The sequence below is a fragment of the Pocillopora damicornis genome, chromosome 9 (assembly GCF_964200805.1).
Source record: "Pocillopora damicornis chromosome 9, jaPocDami1.2, whole genome shotgun sequence".
Classification (NCBI taxonomy): Eukaryota; Metazoa; Cnidaria; class Anthozoa; order Scleractinia; family Pocilloporidae; genus Pocillopora; species Pocillopora damicornis.
Window position 1 is genome coordinate 18,065,756 of NC_142678.1, and position 18,827 is coordinate 18,084,582.

General features: G+C 36.2%; 1 protein-coding gene across 3 annotated transcripts; it reads left to right on the plus strand.

Annotated features, from left to right (window-relative positions):
- Positions 1 to 19: 19 nt before the first annotated feature.
- Positions 20 to 18,424, plus strand: LOC113667957 (rho GTPase-activating protein 15). 3 transcript variants are annotated; one of them, XM_089181416.1, is made up of 18 exons: positions 41 to 1,026; positions 3,679 to 3,855; positions 4,125 to 4,211; positions 4,778 to 4,864; positions 5,487 to 5,711; positions 7,072 to 7,170; positions 8,934 to 9,004; positions 9,500 to 9,581; positions 10,194 to 10,295; positions 10,452 to 10,550; positions 11,076 to 11,130; positions 11,574 to 11,666; positions 12,023 to 12,124; positions 12,335 to 12,433; positions 12,740 to 12,817; positions 13,622 to 13,756; positions 14,172 to 14,277; positions 16,296 to 18,424. In XM_089181416.1, exons 1-18 carry the CDS (start codon positions 544 to 546, stop codon positions 16,465 to 16,467), a joined length of 2,352 nt encoding a protein of 783 aa, XP_089037542.1. In that variant the 5' UTR covers positions 41 to 543; the 3' UTR covers positions 16,468 to 18,424. The 3 variants fall into 3 exon arrangements, 2 of the variants coding, with proteins under 2 accessions (XP_089037543.1, XP_089037542.1); XM_089181417.1 differs by lacking the exon at positions 5,487 to 5,711 and having other exon boundaries at positions 20 to 1,026; XR_016179513.1 differs by lacking the exon at positions 5,487 to 5,711 and having other exon boundaries at positions 14,172 to 14,908; positions 14,976 to 18,424.
- Positions 18,425 to 18,827: the final 403 nt, after the last annotated feature.

An 18,827-nucleotide genomic window follows, 5' to 3' on the forward strand; every position in this document is an offset into this window, starting at 1 on the left:
ATGGTAGTTACTAGTTTTCAGTCCTCTCGCCTCTGAATTTTACTTGCAAACGAGTCAATCAAATTTGCTAAGTGAAATATAAGCTTCACTTATATTTTGGACGGATACCACAGTTTCTATTGCTGTAATTGCGGAAATTTCGGCAGTGGCAGTACCTTGTTTGTGCAAAGCTGAAACCAAAACTGATGTGCGTGGGTTTTGACGTATTGAAGTGACATCTTTGCGCTGTATATTGCGCTCGAAAGTTGGAAAACATGGAAATGCTTCCTTGGAAGTCGAATGTCTGAAGTTCACTTTTATCGTATTCAAGGTTCATTAGTGGTTGGTGTATCTTTTTGAGTAAATCAAACTCTCTTTACTTCATCCCATTTATACATCAAAATCGGACGTTATATACATATTGTCGATATTATTCTGTGGAAATGCTATGTCATTATGGCGCCTGTATCTTCAATAACATGAGAGATGTCTTCGTTTACAAAACTCTGAAGTGAGATTTTATTTCTTCGCTGCGGTTTTAAACACTCACCCTAAGCTCTCGATATGGGAGATGGAACTGTAGAAGCCGTATTTCCTTATTCTTACCAAGCTGGCGATGGAAGAGTCATCGAATTTGAAACAGGAGATCGGTTTACATTGCTCAACAAGACCAACGTCGATTGGTGGCAAGTTACGAGGAAGGATACTACTGAGGAAAAACCTATGTACGTTCCCGCGTCTTATATGAAAGAAATTACCCCAGGAAGAAGAGATCCGATTTACGAAAACGTGGAAAAGTTTGATCATCATGAGACTTGTAATGGAGCAGGTAGCAAAGAGAATGTCTCGACGAGCGATATGCGTAGTTGCCATTCGATCACAGGGAACTCACAAGTTTCAAACGATGCCAATTGTTCCGATTATCCAGCTTGCAACAACGGAACTGGAGACGAAAATGCAAGTAACGCCTCTAGAGCTTTAAACGATTTTAATGGTGTTACAAATGGTTCTTCAAGGGTCAACCCATTGGCAAAATCTCTGGAATCGGTAAGTGTATGCATGCAGCCAGCTCCAAGTCGTTTATAATATTATCTTGTCAATCGCTAAGCAATTTTCTCTAATTGTCATCTCATCAGCGAAAACGAGAGTAAGCACTCTTTAGGAATACAAGAGTACCCCGTAATTTTTTTTTGGATGGCATGATAAATCGTGTTGCATAATTGATTAAATCTAGTCAGAGTTAATTCTCTGTTGTTGAGAGAAACTTAAATTACATCAAGTTTTCTTTTTCGGGGAAAGAAACAAGTGATTGTTTACAATAAACAATACGAAAACAAAGTAAGAACCATCGTGATAATTGATCAAGGTACTACTGGTTACATTTGCCTTTGGCAAGAAAGTTTCGGATATCAAAGGAAAAAAACGCTTTTTGTATACTTTGTCGTGAGGGATTTTTAAAGATAGTGGTCACCCATAACTTTCGTCATTTGTGAGAAAAAACATGCATCCATCTAGAACCTTCTTACCGAAGAGGATTTATTTCAAACCGCGCTTATCATGGTTACGAACAAGAATTAGCACAAACGAGAGCTTTCCATCTTTTACAGTCAAACAACGAAAAGAAAACTTTTCATCCGCTTGGTAAATGATGTTGTGGGTCCTGTGGGTGCCTTGTAGGCTCTTTAATTGAGAAGGAAGTATTCACAGATAATTTTATCTCCTTAGCTATGTCTTACATTAATATGATTCATAAGTGTTTTCTGAAGTTAGTGGTTTGCAAACTGGATACTTCTGACACATAAGCCATGTACTAGGTTATAAAAATGTTTGTTTGTGTGTTTGTTTCTTATTCTGCAGTTTATTATCTGATTTCAACTGGTCTTTGATCTGTATTTTAAAATTGAAACTTTTTAATTTGATTTCAAGGTTAGTTTTGTTCCCAAAATTATTATTGACACTTTTTTGCTCTTTGTGCAAAGTTGAGAAGTTGTAAGTTGGATTCAAAGTGTTCTGTTTATACCTCTTGTGATTTTTTTTTGCTGTTGGTAGTAACTTAAATAAGCAGCAATGTAAAATTTTTACTTAAGTTTTTGTATTTATTTTGATTCAAGCACATTACTGTGAAAGTTCCAAGATTTTGTTTGCCTAGAAGTGAACGGAAAACAAATTTCTCCAAGAAAGTGAAAGTTAAACTTGCTCCATCAGAAAATATTTTTATACATTTAGGTTACTATTTTAGTTGTTGTTTTTGCACTGAATAGAGAAAGATGTGGTGGCCATTACCTAGCATCTTTCATTCTCTGGCTAGTTATCTGTGATTTGAATTTTTTTTTTAATCCTAGCTTAATCATTAGCCCAGGGCTACCTGTTTGGCTTTCATCCAGGTTTCATCTGCCTAAAATTATGTTAAAGTTGCCAGAAACAAAATTTTCTTTGACAGGAAAAAGGAAATATATATTTTTTTACAACATAATAGAATGTTTTTACTATGATAGCCAGGCTGAAAACAAGTTACAGTCGAACCTCGATTATCCGGACTCAGATTATCCGGACTATTCGATTATCCGGACTTTCTTCTCAGGTCCCAATTTTTCCATGAATATTAATTAGTTGTGATCTTGAAAACTCAAAGTCTCAAAAAGCCCAATAATCCTTTCAAAAGACTGTTGAAACAGCGTATTGTCCTATGCACTTTTCAAAATTCGAAAGTGCGACGAGTCAAAGAAGTATTCTGATGTGTTTAGCTGATATATGGTTAGCTCAATTGTTTTGTTGCCAAGGGAATTTCATGCTTGATTAGTTCCTCCTGCGTGAGTTCTGTAAACACACGAGCAATCGATCATAAACTCAAATCAAAAACATGCCTACAAAGTGAAAGCTTGCCGTTCAATTGATTAAAGATAATTATTTCACATTTCTATCTCATTAATATTCATATTTTCGATATCCGGACTCTCGATTATCTGGACTATTTACCGAGGTCCCGATGAGTCCGGATAATCGAGGTTCGACTGTACCAAACTGGTGACTTCGCCTTCAAATTTGATTGCCAAAATTCTCCCACTCACCATGAGGACCAAAATGGTAGGAGCCTGAAACACTGTGGACTGTATCATCTATTATTACACTACTATTATAATACTACATTCCTGTTTCAGCGTTCATTTGGTCTTGTATTGTGGGTAATAAATGTACTGTACAGAGTAACAGGGTATTGGCCTTCTTGATGTCTTTTAATTCTTGACGAAATAAATTATTTTCAGTATGTATTTCAACAGAAAGTCATGAAAACTGCACACAGTTGTATATCATGCTTTTGCACTTTTTGCTGGCTTTGTTGCTTTGTAAACCCCTTGATAACTTCCCAAACAAAATGGTGATGAGAAGAAAGAAAAATTTCCACCCAAGGAAATTAGTTTGTTTTGGATCGAAAAAAATTTCAGGGAAAAATGATAAGAAATGCAGGAAAGTTAGTACAGCAAATTAAGTCCAAGATTTTTGGGGTAATTAATATTATCTTGATCTAAGCAAGTCCATATTCTGTACTTTACAAACTAGGTTTTTCCTGCTTGCATTTTTGGCCCAAGCACATGCTACTGAGAGATATAACAAGGTTAATTTAACTATTATGCCAAGAAACTGTTGGAAAATGAGCTTAATCTGCACCTGTAACTGATTCAACTGTGATTGTTTTTTTAGTCTGGAAACTTCTCATCACCTAGAAAAGAGAGACCTAAATCGCAGTCACTACCCACGGGTTGGGTTCAAGTAACTGATGAAGCAAGTGGTAGATTGTGTTATTACAACACACATACTGAGGAAAGAAGCTGGAAACCACCAAGGATATCACAATCCAGGACTCCCCCACCAAATGGGGTAAATGCTTTACTTGAGGTCTTTTCAGTGAAGGATGGTGTAGAGCAGTTTGATAAAGGAGAAAGACAGCTTAATGGCTGGTTTTCTGGATAATGGATTGATAGAAGGAGTATGTTTCTTAAAAAAAAAGTGGAGTTGTTTTGGTGGAGGGTATTAGAAGATACAGATTTCATTTTTTTAAAGGTGTGCAAATGGAAAAGTTCTTATGAAAGGACTTTACACAAACTTGGGTAACTGTTTTTTGTTGTTGTTATTGTTGTTTCAAACAGTGGCAGACACCACCATTAGGATGGCGAATCTCACGCAGTGGTTCAACTGATGAATTGGTGTATGTCAATGATTTCAATGATGAAGAGGTTTGTATTTTTAGCAGGCAGTTTTCATAATGAATAAAAGCATTTCATGTGATTATAAGGGGATTTCCTCTCACAGATGTCAAATTAATGTGCTGTTTGTTCAACAGTTGGCATCCAGTAGCTTTTGTTTATGTTTTCCCAACTGTTTTGCTAATGTCATGCTCTGTGGGTGAGCACTTTTACATTATTAATGTTTTGTGGTGGAACGTAAAGTAAAAGTATGGCAAGAAATGAGAATGGCATGTAAAACTTGTTCAAATGCATTTTATACTAGTATGTCAGAATACACATAGATGCAAGACTCATGTATGGTACTGCCCCATATCTTTGAGCTGCATTGTAGTTGTATCATTAGCTCTTGACTTTGGCAGATCCTGCAATTTTTAAAGCAACATCACAATGGACCCAAACTGAGAAACTTTTTACCAAAAGAGCTCACAACATTCAGTATTTTTAACTCCTGATAATTGTGATACTCTAAAAAATATTTTTATAAGAAAGCAATGTAACATACTCCAGTTACAGTGTCTAAAAGATAACTTGCAGTTCATTGTTTAATTTTAAAGTGGATGCCTTCAAAAGATGAGGAAGGAAGAGATTATTATTACCTAGTCAATGGAAACACTGCACGTACATCTTGGGAACTTCCAGAGGTACTTAATTAATCTTAACACTTTTTTAAGGTCAGGGGCTTTGGAAAGAAAAAAAGACAGGGTCTTTCTAAGCACAGAAACTTTTTATGCAAAGATGGTAGCCAGATAGGGAGGGAAACGGCTTCTTGTAGGCTTTGATATCAAAAGAGGTATCATCTGTAAAGCTGTTGTGATAGAACAGTGAAATGCTGACAAACTTCTGTGCCTGAAAAATTGCCTCCCTTTTGTACATATGTGTGTATATTTTCATTGGAAAGCATTTTTTTCACTTTTAGAATTGGGGTTTGGGAATTGCTCCAGTACTATGTCAAGATTTTTTTTCTGATTTATCTTTTTATTTACTTGAGAAAGGAATTACAAGGCAGTTGGGTTCTTTAAGCATTTAATATTGTGACATTAAATATGGACATAGTCAGTATTCACAGCTGTCCAGTAATCTGCTGAATGTCAGCTTTTCCCCTCTCTTTGATACGAAATTTGTTGTTGATCTTTATGTTGCATTTACTGAATTTTCATGCCAGGAAACTCTCTGATGTAGTCCCATATATCTCTTTGAGCCTCTTCCTTTTAGTAGACTAGACTGTTAAATGTAAGTTGTATTCACACCACTGGCTTTCTACAGCTTGAACCTGCCCGGCAGTCTTTTGAAGCACTGGATGTCACATACAGACGACGCTCACCAAATCTCAGTCTTAGAACCTCAAAGTGTCAGTCTCTGCTGACATCAAGCCCACGAAACTCTCAAGCAAATCTTACCTTTCCTCCCCCCTCTATGTCTGCTGCTGCTGTTCATGGCTTTCCCCCACCACCACCCTTGGTTGGTTCTGAGCTGCGTTCATCCCTCAAGGTGACAATATTGTGGCATCTGACATCACTATGGATGTTTGATTGTTTTAACGATTCACACAAACACTAAAAATCATCATACTTCTGGTCATCTACCTGCTTATCTTTTTCCTTAATGCCTTCTAATTATTCCCTGTGAAAAATTCCTTAATTCCATTGTCTTTCACCTGGTTGTCATGTGCACTCAGTGGTTCTCAAATAATTTTTTATCATTCTAACAGACACACTTCATGCAGCCTCCATGTTTGGTGTGATCGCCAATTTTTGTGAATTGATAACAAAACTATAACTATCTTACCACATCAGCTAACCAAAAATGGTTTCTTATCAAAACTGTGCCAATTAACATTTTATCCTCCATTTATTGGTTTATTTATTTTGCTATTACATGGTAAGTCTGATATCATTAAGATATTACTTCCTCATTGTAAGATTTTCCAGTGGCCTATATAGATATCAGGACCCACATCTGGATCTAATAGATAAAGTCAAGGCTTACTGGGAAACTCTCTTTAACCCTTTAACTCCCAGATCAAATTTGTATTTCTCCTTGCTGTCAACAATACAATTCTTATAATGTTAGGTCAGAGAATTTAGTATTGGATCAACTAATTATCCCCAAATTGATATGTCTCTTTATTCTCATCACCTATCTGGTTGATATTGTATTGATATTGTAAGGAGAAATTATGTCTTGGTCACTCGTGGGAGTTAAAGGGTTAATATAGTGATTAAAGGAAAAGGGAAATCTTGTAGTCTTGTACTCCTGTTTTAAATATTGTCTTTTAGTCCCATTACTCAAATGAGAGCAAATGCAGCAGAAACTTGAAAAAGCTAAGACAAGTTGAAGATAATTAGTGAAAAAGTCAAACTATACATGTTCAGGTTGTTTTTTAATTATAAAAATCTCTTTTTGTTTGTTTGTTTATTTTTGTCTTTACTGTGCATTCCTTATTGTTAAATCAGAAACAGAGGAGACAAAAGATGAAAAGTGTGCAAAATCATGTAGCCTACTGTAGGAAAAGTCACTGCTTTTTTCCACTAAGTTATTTATGGGGAAATTTTTGTTGTAGCACTTAGGAGTGATCAGCACCATTCACTGAGAAATTTTGTAGCATTAATCTTGAACTTGCATTTACAGAATCAAGAAGAGAATGTTTAGTTGCAGATAGTTGTTTTATCAAATGTTTTCATTTTATTAAGTTTTTGAATCTTTGTTACATCAGTAGGTCCATGTTTCATGCAGTGTAAGATTATCCTTTTGTGAGAAAAAGCATTTACATATGCATCCATAAAAATCTAAAGATTTAGGATAATAATAACTTCTCAGGGTTTTTATTTTCTACGATCTTTTCAATTAGGTTGCCAAAAGATCTGCATCTGTACAGTCTCGAGAGAGTGTGTCCTCAGCAGATGAATGGCCAACACCTCCAACACCTTCAACAGATTTTGTTGATTTTGTAAGTAATAACTTAATCAGTGTTTTGAATAATATGGTAGGCCAATAGTCCTGCATTGAAAATGAGATGATAAATTTCCATTTCAGTTAAGTAAGCTTGGACTATCTGATAATCAAAAGGTGTGAGAGTGATGAAGGTTGTCTGATTTTTTATGAAAAACACTCCTGACTGATAAAATAATAAATGATATCTCATAATCTGCTTCAAACATTGCAAAAGCCTTTTCCTAAACCTATCGTAAGCAATGAATGGTATAGCTCAGACACCATGGCCTTCAAGCCTATCAAAATTCTGGAATAACAGTTACATACCTGGCAGGTTTTAAGTTAGGAAAAACATCATATTTCATCAAATGAGTGCCCCGCTCTTATAAGCACCCTTCCACAATTTAGTACGCACCCCTTAGGCCATGATATCAAACAAGTGCCCCTTTTGAAAAAGCACCATCCTCCCCCTCTTTCTTAGATAATTGGGATACAAAGAAAAACCTGTTTCTATTACCACTTAATGTAGAGCTTTGTAAGCTTCAACTCTTTCAGAACAATACAGGTTAATAGTTCCTTAAAATAGTCCCTCAATAGTCCCTTGATAAAGCACCCCCTTGATTAAGCACTCCCCTTGCAACCCCCCCCCCCCCCCACTACCCTTGACGAAGCACTCCCCATAATAAAGCACCCTCCTTTTAGTCAAAATTTTGAATAAGGGCCCAGGCTCTTACTCAAGGAAATAAAGTATTGATTTATTTAAAAGAGACACGTGACTATTTCAGTTACAGAGATTTTTCTTCATTTGCCACCTACATCTTGTTTGGTTATTATCATTGAGGGCATTTATTTTCATTGCAAAGCAAAATTCCTGTGAATGAAAACAAAGAGACCTTTGAAAACAAAAGTGATCTCTGCAGTAATAAACACTACTTGAGCAGTAGTGAAAATGAGGCCTGAAAAAAGTTCAGGCCTGTCAAGGATTTGAACCCATGACCTCTGCAATACCACTGCAACTCTACCAACTGAGTCAGAGCCAACAGGGAGCTAGTCGTTATGTTGGTCACAAGTAAACTTGGGAAGTGATAAATAAATGAATGTGAATATACGAAAATCGTGTGAACTGCAGATAAAAAAGTGAATATGAACATGATCTTCACAGTAGTAAACCCTACTAGCGTGGTAGTGAAATAAGGCCTGAAAAAAATTCAGGCCTGTACAGGATTTGAATCCATGACCTCTGCAGAGCTGGTCATTGTGTTGGTTCCAAATAAACCCATGAAATGACGAATAAATTAATGGAAATATATGAAAATCATATTATGAATATGAAAGTGATCTTCAGAGTAATAAACACTACTTATTTATAAGAAGTAGTGAAAATAATGCCAGAAAAAAATTCTGGCCTGTGCGGGATTTGAAACCTTTGGCCATCAGAGGAGACCTATCCTGAAAACTGAGAAAGAAAAGTGCTTGGCTGGCACAAATATATATATATTTTTTGCTTTTCTAGGATTTTTATGCTTTGAACACAAACCTTCAATACTGAACAATCATGCTGATGGACTTAGTCGGTCATTGCTGTTTTGAAACACATGTGTACTGTAGACTATTAATTTATGAAAGCCCATCTAACTCACACCTTGTATTAAGCAGACTCTAGTGTGAGTCCCTTTGATGTCCCCTTCATTTTACTTGTGTATAGTCAAAGCCAAATAGAGTTACACGAGCCAGAGTTTACTATAAGTGATATCAATTCCATCTTTTGTTTGGTGATAGTTTCAGGCAATTGAAAAACAAGGGATGCTGAACTGCAAGAAATTAGTGGAAGGAGGTGGAAAGAAGGTCAAGTAAGTATGACCTAAATATGGAAATGAAGAGGTTTCTTGTTAAAAATTGGGTGTCAGTTGTGTGATAGGTGGATTGCACTAATGTAAGATTAGCATATTATCTTGATTTCGATATATTTCTTGTTTGCATCAAACTTGGTTTGAGCAAACTTTTGGTTTAGTTTTATCTCTCTAAAAGCCTTTATTGAAGAAACTACTGACAGTCAGCGTACCTTTTAAACTGAATCTGGAATTTAATATCTTTGAGTCAGTTTATCAAACACTCAGTCCAGAATATTTTCATTTAAGGGCAGCTTGTAGCAATATTGTAAAGAACAAGAACTTTCTGTGAGCTAGATATTTTATAAACCAGATAATGAGTTGGAAATTAATTATTTTTGAGAAGTAAGAAGGCATCTCTTTGTTACATACAATGTAGTTCTTGGAAACACACCTCCTTATTTTGAGCTTGTAACCTGTATCCAAAAATGAGAAAGTTGTTACATTTTTTTGCAGAAAGATGTCATGGACACCAACATTTGTAATACTCTTTTCAGCAAATTTGGTTTTTTACAAGGACCAGAAAGCAGCAGCTCAGGTGCCTTTTGATAGCGCTAAATGAAATTTTGGCCAAGTTGTTACGATATGTAATTTTGCTTAGTTTAAAAGAACTTAAATTTGACCATTCTTGCTGTGTCATGTGGAGGGCTTCATCAAAGTTTCCCCCCCCCCCATTTTTTGATGGATATTCATTCCATACACAACTTCCCCATTGTATTGTACAAAGGTGCTTTTATCTTTAATCATGAAGACAAATTCCAAATTAAATTATGTTGCACAAGTCAATCTCATGAATTTGAGGACAGCTTAAAACAGAATACAGGATTCCCTAATGTAAGCTGCCTTAGAATGTCAACGTCTCTAACAGTCAATTATTTACCTAATTAAAAAATCAGTATCAAAAACTAATTACAAAAAAACACCCTCTTGGTTATTATGGTAACCTCCTTGCGACTCAGGAAATTGCTACCCCTCACCACTACTGCTTTTACACCACCCACCCTCCAATGCTCTTGGCTTGGTCACGTTTATCCTGGTGAGGATTTTCTGCACTTGGAAAACAAAAAAACTGGGCTAAAAAACTACAGAGGATGTTAAATATTAAGATTTGAACCAAACTTATAATACTGTGTTCATTTTCCATTCCTAGAAACCTGGTCACCCCCAGGGGAAACCACAGAGTTGTTGTCCTTTGCAAGGTGCAACACTTGAGTGGGGGAGCTCTTCTACCAAAAAGAAAAGTGCATTCCAGGTAATATGCACCTTTGTTATGTCATTTGCAATGTAGATAATTTACAGTGTAGAAGTTACTCCAAACCTGTAAATGTTGTAGCTCTTTCTGTGCGTTTATGTCATGATTCATCTCTTTTATGATTTGAAATTGAAAAATTTTGGTGTGTTCTTTCAGATCAAAGCATTTTCTGGAGCAGTGTATCTCCTTCAACATGATCACCAAATGGAGGCCACAAACTGGTTTAGTGCCATCTCTGGTGTTATCAAGAGACTGGTGAGTAGTGAATGTCAACTCTGGCACCAGTGATTATATTGTTGTTGTTGTCATTATGGTCTCCTGGTGCTTTCTTGTTTTTACAGTTTGTGTTAGTATCATTACTTAATTGTAATACTATTAATAATTATTATCCAACTGCACAAAGTAGAGTACACATAACATACAAATAGTCAGAGTACAAGTATCCTGCAATATTGTACATTTATTTGAACAGTTGGTTATTTTGTACTGTTAAAAACCTGTTCTACCAGTCGGCTGTGTGCTACCTGTCTCTATTCGCTTTGCTTTTCCCGCCTTATGAGAAACGAACAGAAAGACTTAGCAGGACAAAAAGCAGTTGGATAATAAATGTCTTATAGTATTGCTGAGTATTTGTACTCGGTGTTTTTATCTTGACTTGCCTTATGGACTCATCAAAATATGGCACAACTCGTAAAAATACTCAGCAATACTACATACCAAAACATCTAATAAGATGCATTTATTATATACATGTATGATTCTTCTTCTGTCTTTTTTCAGAATGAGGAAGAGCCATTACCACCACAAACTCCTGTGCAAGATCAACCACAACGAGGTTTTATTTTGGTTTTAATTTACTGGCATATAAACCCATTGAATCCTGGAGTTTTCCTCAAATTCATGTGTTAACAACTTATTTGTCTTTTTTGTGGCTGCTTCTAAGCCCAAGTCCACCCAATTCTTGCATTATGAAAACATGCGCAAGTGTTTGTGCACCAGGTGCCCTTCCACTGAGATCACTTCTCTCCACACACAATGTGTTAAGAGCATGCAATTAACCTTATCTATCCTGTGGAGGTTATTTGGCTACATGTTAGTCTGTGCATTGTAATCAAAGAGATACATTTTTTCTTTGTATTGATTTTCAATTTCCTTTATCTCCTAGCCTGGATTATGGATAGTTATGATTTGGACAGGGAGAAGTTATAGAATCAACACAGGAACTAAATAAATGAGATTTGTAGTTGTTTTATTCACTACATTTTTCATTCTGTTAAGGAGCTGACAATGATGTCGTCTCACAAGAACCTGGGACCCCAATTTCTTTGCAGCCTGTTGATCTGGTCCGAATTCCAAGCATGCATAAAAGAGGTAAACCATAGGGTGAAATCACTTCTACTCAAACATTTCTGACTCCATCAGTGACAAACAACACCTCATAATAGATTTCAATTAAATGTGAATGATCGGTTGAAAGGAAAACCAAGGTGTAAAGTAGAACTCTAAGGAACTTAGTAGAAAGGTAATTTCTCTGCAATGGTCACCAGTTTGTATTCAGTTGAAAGGCCTATATTTAACCAGCTCAGTGAGGTTGTTCTTTTGCTTTTGCCAGGTTCATCTTTTAAATGTTGTATTGACTTTTCATAAGATTGTAGCATCACATTGAGGTTGACAGTTTATTTAATTAAAATAAAAATTCCATGATAAGAACCTTCTTTTAATTTCAGGTGTTGACCGAGAGGACAAAAGGAACATGAGAGAAAAACTGAGGAAATTTCTCACTAAACGACCTCCAATAGAGGAGCTGGAAAAGAAAGGAATTATTAAAGGTAAACAAATTTAACATGATGCCATTAAACACTGCAGTAAGGCATTGAGGTCATCGGCATAAAGGAAATGATCACCAACTAAAGAAGCTGTTGACTGTTTAATAAATTCTCCTTGTCAGCGCTTAAGGAAATGTATAATGAACAATTTGGAGAATATGTATACTAGTGTTAGGGTGTAAAGTGTTAAGCCTCGTGTGATTTCATTTTCAGAAAGTGTATTTGGCTGCCACATTGCACATCTTTGTGAAAGACAGAAAACAACAGTTCCTGTATTTGTTAGCTCATGCATTGCTGCTATTGAGAAGAGAGGTATGTTTTGCTTAAAGTGATTTGTGACCTCTTTACCTTTTGCATCTTTGACAGAGTTTCTCGAATTTTTATCAGTTTTTTTTTTTTTACATCACCACATCTTAGTATGACTGAATGAGTGACTGAAAGCTAATTGATGGTCACTGGTAAGAACAAGTCCAAACATCAGTGAAAGTTTGAAGAGTAAATAAATAGCACTGCATGCTTCTTGAAACGAGTGTTCAATTTGATTAAATGATGTCTGCCTGTGTGAGACAATTTGATTGCATGGTAGCCATAGTGATGTCTACCTGATTTTTCCTCCAGGTCTGTCATTTGATGGTCTCTACAGGGTGTGTGGTAATGTCTCCACAGTGCAGAAGCTCAGAATAATGGTTGACCAAGGTTTGTCTGCCTTAAGTTTATACATCCAGGGGCATAGAAAATGAAGGGAGTCCGAGGATTCTCCTGAAACCTTCCCCCCTCCTTCCCATGTATAAGTATATGTTAAGGGTTCTTGAGGGACTTTAAGATAACATATGAAAATTCTGAAATGGAGATATTACCATTCAAGAATTCCCTAAGCCATGTTGTTTCAAGGGTGTCTTTTTTAGAGTATCAGATCTCTCTCAACTTATAATAGGAAAAGATACAAAACCCAACTAAAACCTTTTTTTTTTTGCCTTAAAGAAGAACAAGCTTGTCTTAAATATGGTTTATGCGAAGCTTAAAGGGAGGAATGGTACCCTGCTGTATATTAGTTTTTGTATAAGTTTTTTCAGAAAAAAACATTGTTCGTGGGTCTTTGATAGAATTTGATTTAGAAATCAAATAATATTAAGGGTGTAATTAAAAGCTGCCATTTACCACAAGAATCTTTGTGTGGATAATAATAATAATAATAATAATAATAATAATAATAATAATAATAATAATAATAATAATAAAGACTTTATTTTACGAGGGTAACACATAATAGCATAGCTAATAAACTTGTGGCCCTCACTCAGAAATAATTACACCCACCCAACCCAACACTTCTGGCCATCAGTGTGATGGTGATCAGTTCTCTGAGCCAAAATTTGGAATAGGAACGTCAATGAAGGTTTCTTTCCAAACTGCATGGAAAGAACTTTTGCTTAATTACTCTGTTTTCTTTCCTGCTCCAAGAACATCAGTAATTTTGCTCAATTTAAATTTTTGCCATAGAGGAGAAAGTGGTACTTGGTGAGCCACCTTTCGATGACGTCCACGCCCTCACTGGATCTCTAAAACTTTACTTTAGAGAGCTTCCAGAGCCTCTTATTCCTTATGACTTCTTTAGTGGATTTGTAGAGGCAATAAGTGAGTTTCATCTTGTCTTATTTATTTTTCATATGTTCATCCAAAATATGCTCTTACAATTCAAACATTCAATTTGTATCGTTTTATTCTTTTTTTCCTTCCTTTTTGCTTGTTTTCTATTCTTTCCCCTCAACCCCCTATCAATTGGTTTCGTGATTAAATTGAATACATACATTGCACATATTTTTGTGTATCTTGGTGTAATCCTTGCCGGAAACCTGATTTACCTTAAGAAATGTTAGAAATAATAGTCCAAAAATTATTTTGTGAACTCTCAACAATGACATATTGTTGATAGAAATAGTAGAGATGGTAAGTTTTGAGCTCGGCAAAGAATTAAGAACGGCGAAAAAAGACGAAGAACATATTTCTTAATGACATATTAATAATCTTTTTTAATTGGATCTTTCAACAGAGCAAAGCACACGAAAGAGCAAGCTAACTGCTATGAGATCTTTGGCTGTTCAGATGCCGAAGGTCAATGGGGAAACTCTTAAGTTATTGCTGCGACATTTGCGGAAGTAGGTTTTTTTTTTATTGTTGGCTTAGATGGGAATGTTCTCAGAAATTATTTAGTTGAAATGGGGTAATTTAGTATTATCAACTGATTTGATAATGTAAATTGGCCACGGTCAAAAGTTTCAAAGCTGAGGTTTCGAGCGTTAGCCCTTCGTCAGAGTGAAACTTACCCCCTTCATTCATTCAGTAAATTTCAGTTTTACTTAAAAGTTAGCACTTAGGATTTATGAGACATTCAAGTTGTTACTGCGAGAGGCTCAAGAGTTAAGCATGTTCACTGTTCAGATGAGAATCTTTACTAGATTAGAATAGATTTATAGAGTTAACCCTCTGACCCCAAAGAATGACTAACTTCTAATTTATGAGACATTCAAGTTGTTACTACGAGAGGCTCAAGAGTTAAGCATGTTCAGATGAGAATCTTCACTAGATTAGAATAGATGTATAGAGTTAACCCTCTGACCCCAAAGAATGACCAGCTTCTAATTTCTCTCTACAATGTCTCATCTGAATCAAAGTCGAGGTCACGGGAATAAAGGAAATGATCATCAACCAAAGAACAAAACACCTGACAAAACACTGACATACAGTTTACCACAGAAGTCAAAGAAAATGGGTAACTTCCTTTTTTAAGTGAAAATAAAAAAAAAAAATAAATAAATAAAAAAAAATAAAAATTAAAAAAAACTTCCTTTTGTAGACTGCCTGGTAAGCTGTGACGACAACTCACTACGAACAACAGTCTACAGGAAATCGCCACATACCGACAGATTACTGGACGAGTCATCTTACAACCTGACATCACACAAAACCACAACTACCAGGACTCTAACATGATGAACGCAACTAGTATGAAACACGACAGACAGCTTATCCGATGAGAACAAATACTTTGACCACGTTTTTTTCAGTTTACAACCACAATTAGGTCTTTATCTGAATAAACACTCACCAACCAACCTTTGGAACTACCAAAACAAATAACGGTGCAGCTCCTACGACTACAACGACTATACCGTTCATAAAGGGTATGAGAACATCTTGCACAACCTACAATGATTCAGTATGCGTGTCGCTCACAAACCCATCACTACACTACGTCAGTTACTAACAAACGTCAAAGAAAAGAACGAACCGAGGAATGGGAAGGGGCTGTTTATAAGATCAATTGCTTTGACTGCCAAGCCTCCTGCATCAGAGAGACTGGTGGAAACCTCACAATAAGACTGACTGAACACAAGCGGGCGACGAGGAAAGATGATGACTACAATCACATTGCTAAATGTCATGAACCATGCTGTTGACTAAGACTCTGCGCAATACGTAACCTACAGCACTAACTACTTTCAGCGACTGACTCTGGATAGCTGGTTTACTAACTTGGAACAAACTCCCTTTAACAGGTGTCAACTACTACCGGAACCATACAAACGATTCGAGTAGGACTTTAACACTGCAAACGAACCGAATACGATGACCCAACTTTACCGATTGATCGAAACAGACCAATCAGGACTGACCTACGCCACTTGAGTCTTACAGCCTCTCGGCAAAACTGACTAATCAATTCGTGTGAACCAGACTTAGAACATTCGACTGATCACAATCATTCTCTTGACTCTGATGATGACGTCTACTGAGGGTTTTTAATTGTCAGTCACCACTAGAGACAACAGTCCTTATCTGGACTACACTCACCGACGATCAGACTACACTTTCACATATTACCCCCAAGTTAAAACCATATACTGAAGCTCTTGATTGGGAAACACCTTCTCTTTGTCAGGGCCTTAGGAAATTTATAGAGAATAGCAGGAGAATATGTATACTGATGTTAGCGTGTACAGTGTTAAGAGTGATTTTTAATGCTCTGCTAATAGTATGGTTCTTAATATTATGTAGAACTTTGTTTGCAAAACCATTTTCAATGTATTAAAACTTTGGATACGTAAAAGAAACAACCATATTGATAAATAACATTCATCAAACTAAATGTTGGCATATAATTCTATGATTTCAGGTTGATGGATCAGAGTGAAGAAAACCGTATGAATGCGCAAAATCTGGCCATTGTTTGGGGCCCAAATCTCATGTGGCCTCGCTATGATTCTGGAGACATAGCAGTAAACATGGTGCATCAAAACCAAATAATAGAATTTCTACTTTTGGAATTTGACCATGTGTTTAAATAGTTGTTAACTTATAACAGCAAAACAAGTATTTTTCAGCAGAATATTGTAGTAGTAGTAGTTGGCATTTAGGTACATACAGCCTATTACATTAGTATGTAGTGCATACTAGTGTGGTATGTCACTACAGCAGGTCAGAGTTATGGCTTTTTAGTATGTGACAAGATGAGTATTTTTTTTGCAGTTTTAGAAAGAGGAAACAATTTTATGTACTTACATTGCAAGAGTCATTTTGTTTCCCTTCTTGTGGGAGTGGTTTGGGCACAGTTCTCAGAGTGCTCCATTGTATATAATGTAACTAAAACAACGGCAGTGATCACAATTCTTTTGTGTAAATTGAATTAAATTTTAATGCAATGACTAAATATGTATGATCAGTTGGAGAAAACTGTTCAATAGGCATAGTGAATGATAAAATTGAAATCTTCTATGATTTTTACATGAATGAAATCTAAGAGTGATGGTAAAGGTGTAGCTTAAGAAGGCACCAGGCATAGGCTGTACCAGGTGTCACTTGCCATAGACAGGTATCAAGAGTTGAATATGAGGATCTTTGGTTGTCCCTTAGGTTACAAGAATCAAAGATTGCAACAACCTGCAACGGTTTGTGGCATCATAATGAATGTTTTGTAGGTGGATGTTTTTAACTGAAAGTATTGAGTAAACATGGATTTCGAATATTGGATCATTATGGTGAAGACTGAGGAGGCCTTTGGCACTGCCTCCTTACTCCAATTGTCTGGAAGATGACGACTAAAACTTTTACTCTTTGCTTTAATGATCCGGGAGAAAAGTAAATGTTTGAAACAGTCTGGAGAGAAACGGTCTTGAAAGAGTGTATGCTGACTGTTCCTCTTTAGAACAATATGTTCACTGAAAAGATCTGTGAAGAAGTAGACAACAATCTTGTTTTGTCTTTGAAATAGATATAGTCCTGATCCAAATTAGATTTAGTACTTTAGTCTTATTCTATTGTACACGAGTTTTTATTGTTACCATCTCTTAACATGAGAGTTGACAAAGTGGTCTGATATAACATATTGTCAAAAATGCAGAGATGATTCATCTAGTTGCTAACTGGGTGTAGGAGTAATTGCTGTGGGTTGTAATGAGAGATTTATAGTTGATAGGGGTCAATAAATTAATGTCATCTTAGCGCTAAGAGTCAGCCATTATTTGAATGGATTTCATAAATGATAAAAATTCTTAAGTGTTAAAGTTTGAGGGGATTTCACATCCACATATGCAAGACATGATTTTTCGTGTAGGTTTAGTAAGCGTACTCATGCCTTAAAATAGGAAATGTTTTGGATAAGTCATCCAAAATGTGCAAATGCTACTGTACAACTTTTTGTCTATGGGGTGATATTTATGCATGCACTAAGATAATTTACTCTGAGAGAATCTTTCTACATTTTGTCAAGTAAAAGTTACTTGGGCAAAATCCCTTTTTTTTTCAGAGTTTAAAGGCTTGGCCGCCAAGCTTCCGTGAACAAACGTTAGTATCACTGGGCCACTATATTCTCCTGAAATGGGTCTGAAATGCGTGCTTGTGCACTGTCACTTGTTATCTTTAGTGTTTGTGCAGATAACATACCATATGAAAGTATCTCTTGTATATTAAGAGTGGTTAGTCCTTTGATATAATTCATCTGACACAGAACTTTCGTTTAGGAAAATACATTTTTAGAAAAAAAGTGTTGCGAGTGAGGCTGAAAGGTATTGTTGGTGTATTTGTTAACTTTGTAGTATTACGAGGCAATGTGCAAAGTCACTGTGGACCTATTTTTGGACTTCTGTTTAATTACAATGCCTAAGCACTACTCACGACATTCATAGCTGTTCAGACTTTGTAATAACAAAGATATATTTTTGCATGTACGATGTCAACAGCAGCAGCTTAAACATTCAATTTACCACCATCAAAGAACGTTCAGTGAAATAAATTTAGGATGAGGTATTTGTTATGATGATTCTTGAAGGGAGTATGATTTAATTTTGTCGCAAAGAACGACCGAGGAAAGATTGAGTTGGAAAAGGCAAACGAACATCAGTGAGGTCACCTAGAGCACGCCCTTCGTGAGTTGTGAAGGAAGGCTGTGTTTACTGATTTCTTGTAAAAGGTGACAAGATCCCCAGTATTTGAATGTCTGCCTATATAGAAGACAGTAGGCAAGAGCCTTTCCAATCTCAGCTAGGTCAACCCTGGACGCCGCCAAGAGCCGTGAAATCACCAAAAATGTGCTTTCTTAGTCACTCGTACCCATATTTCACACGGAGTGTGAACGAAGGAGAACGCCATATAAACAGGATGTATACATTGTTCACTTCAATCACCGCCCTCCAATCAATCATCAGACCGT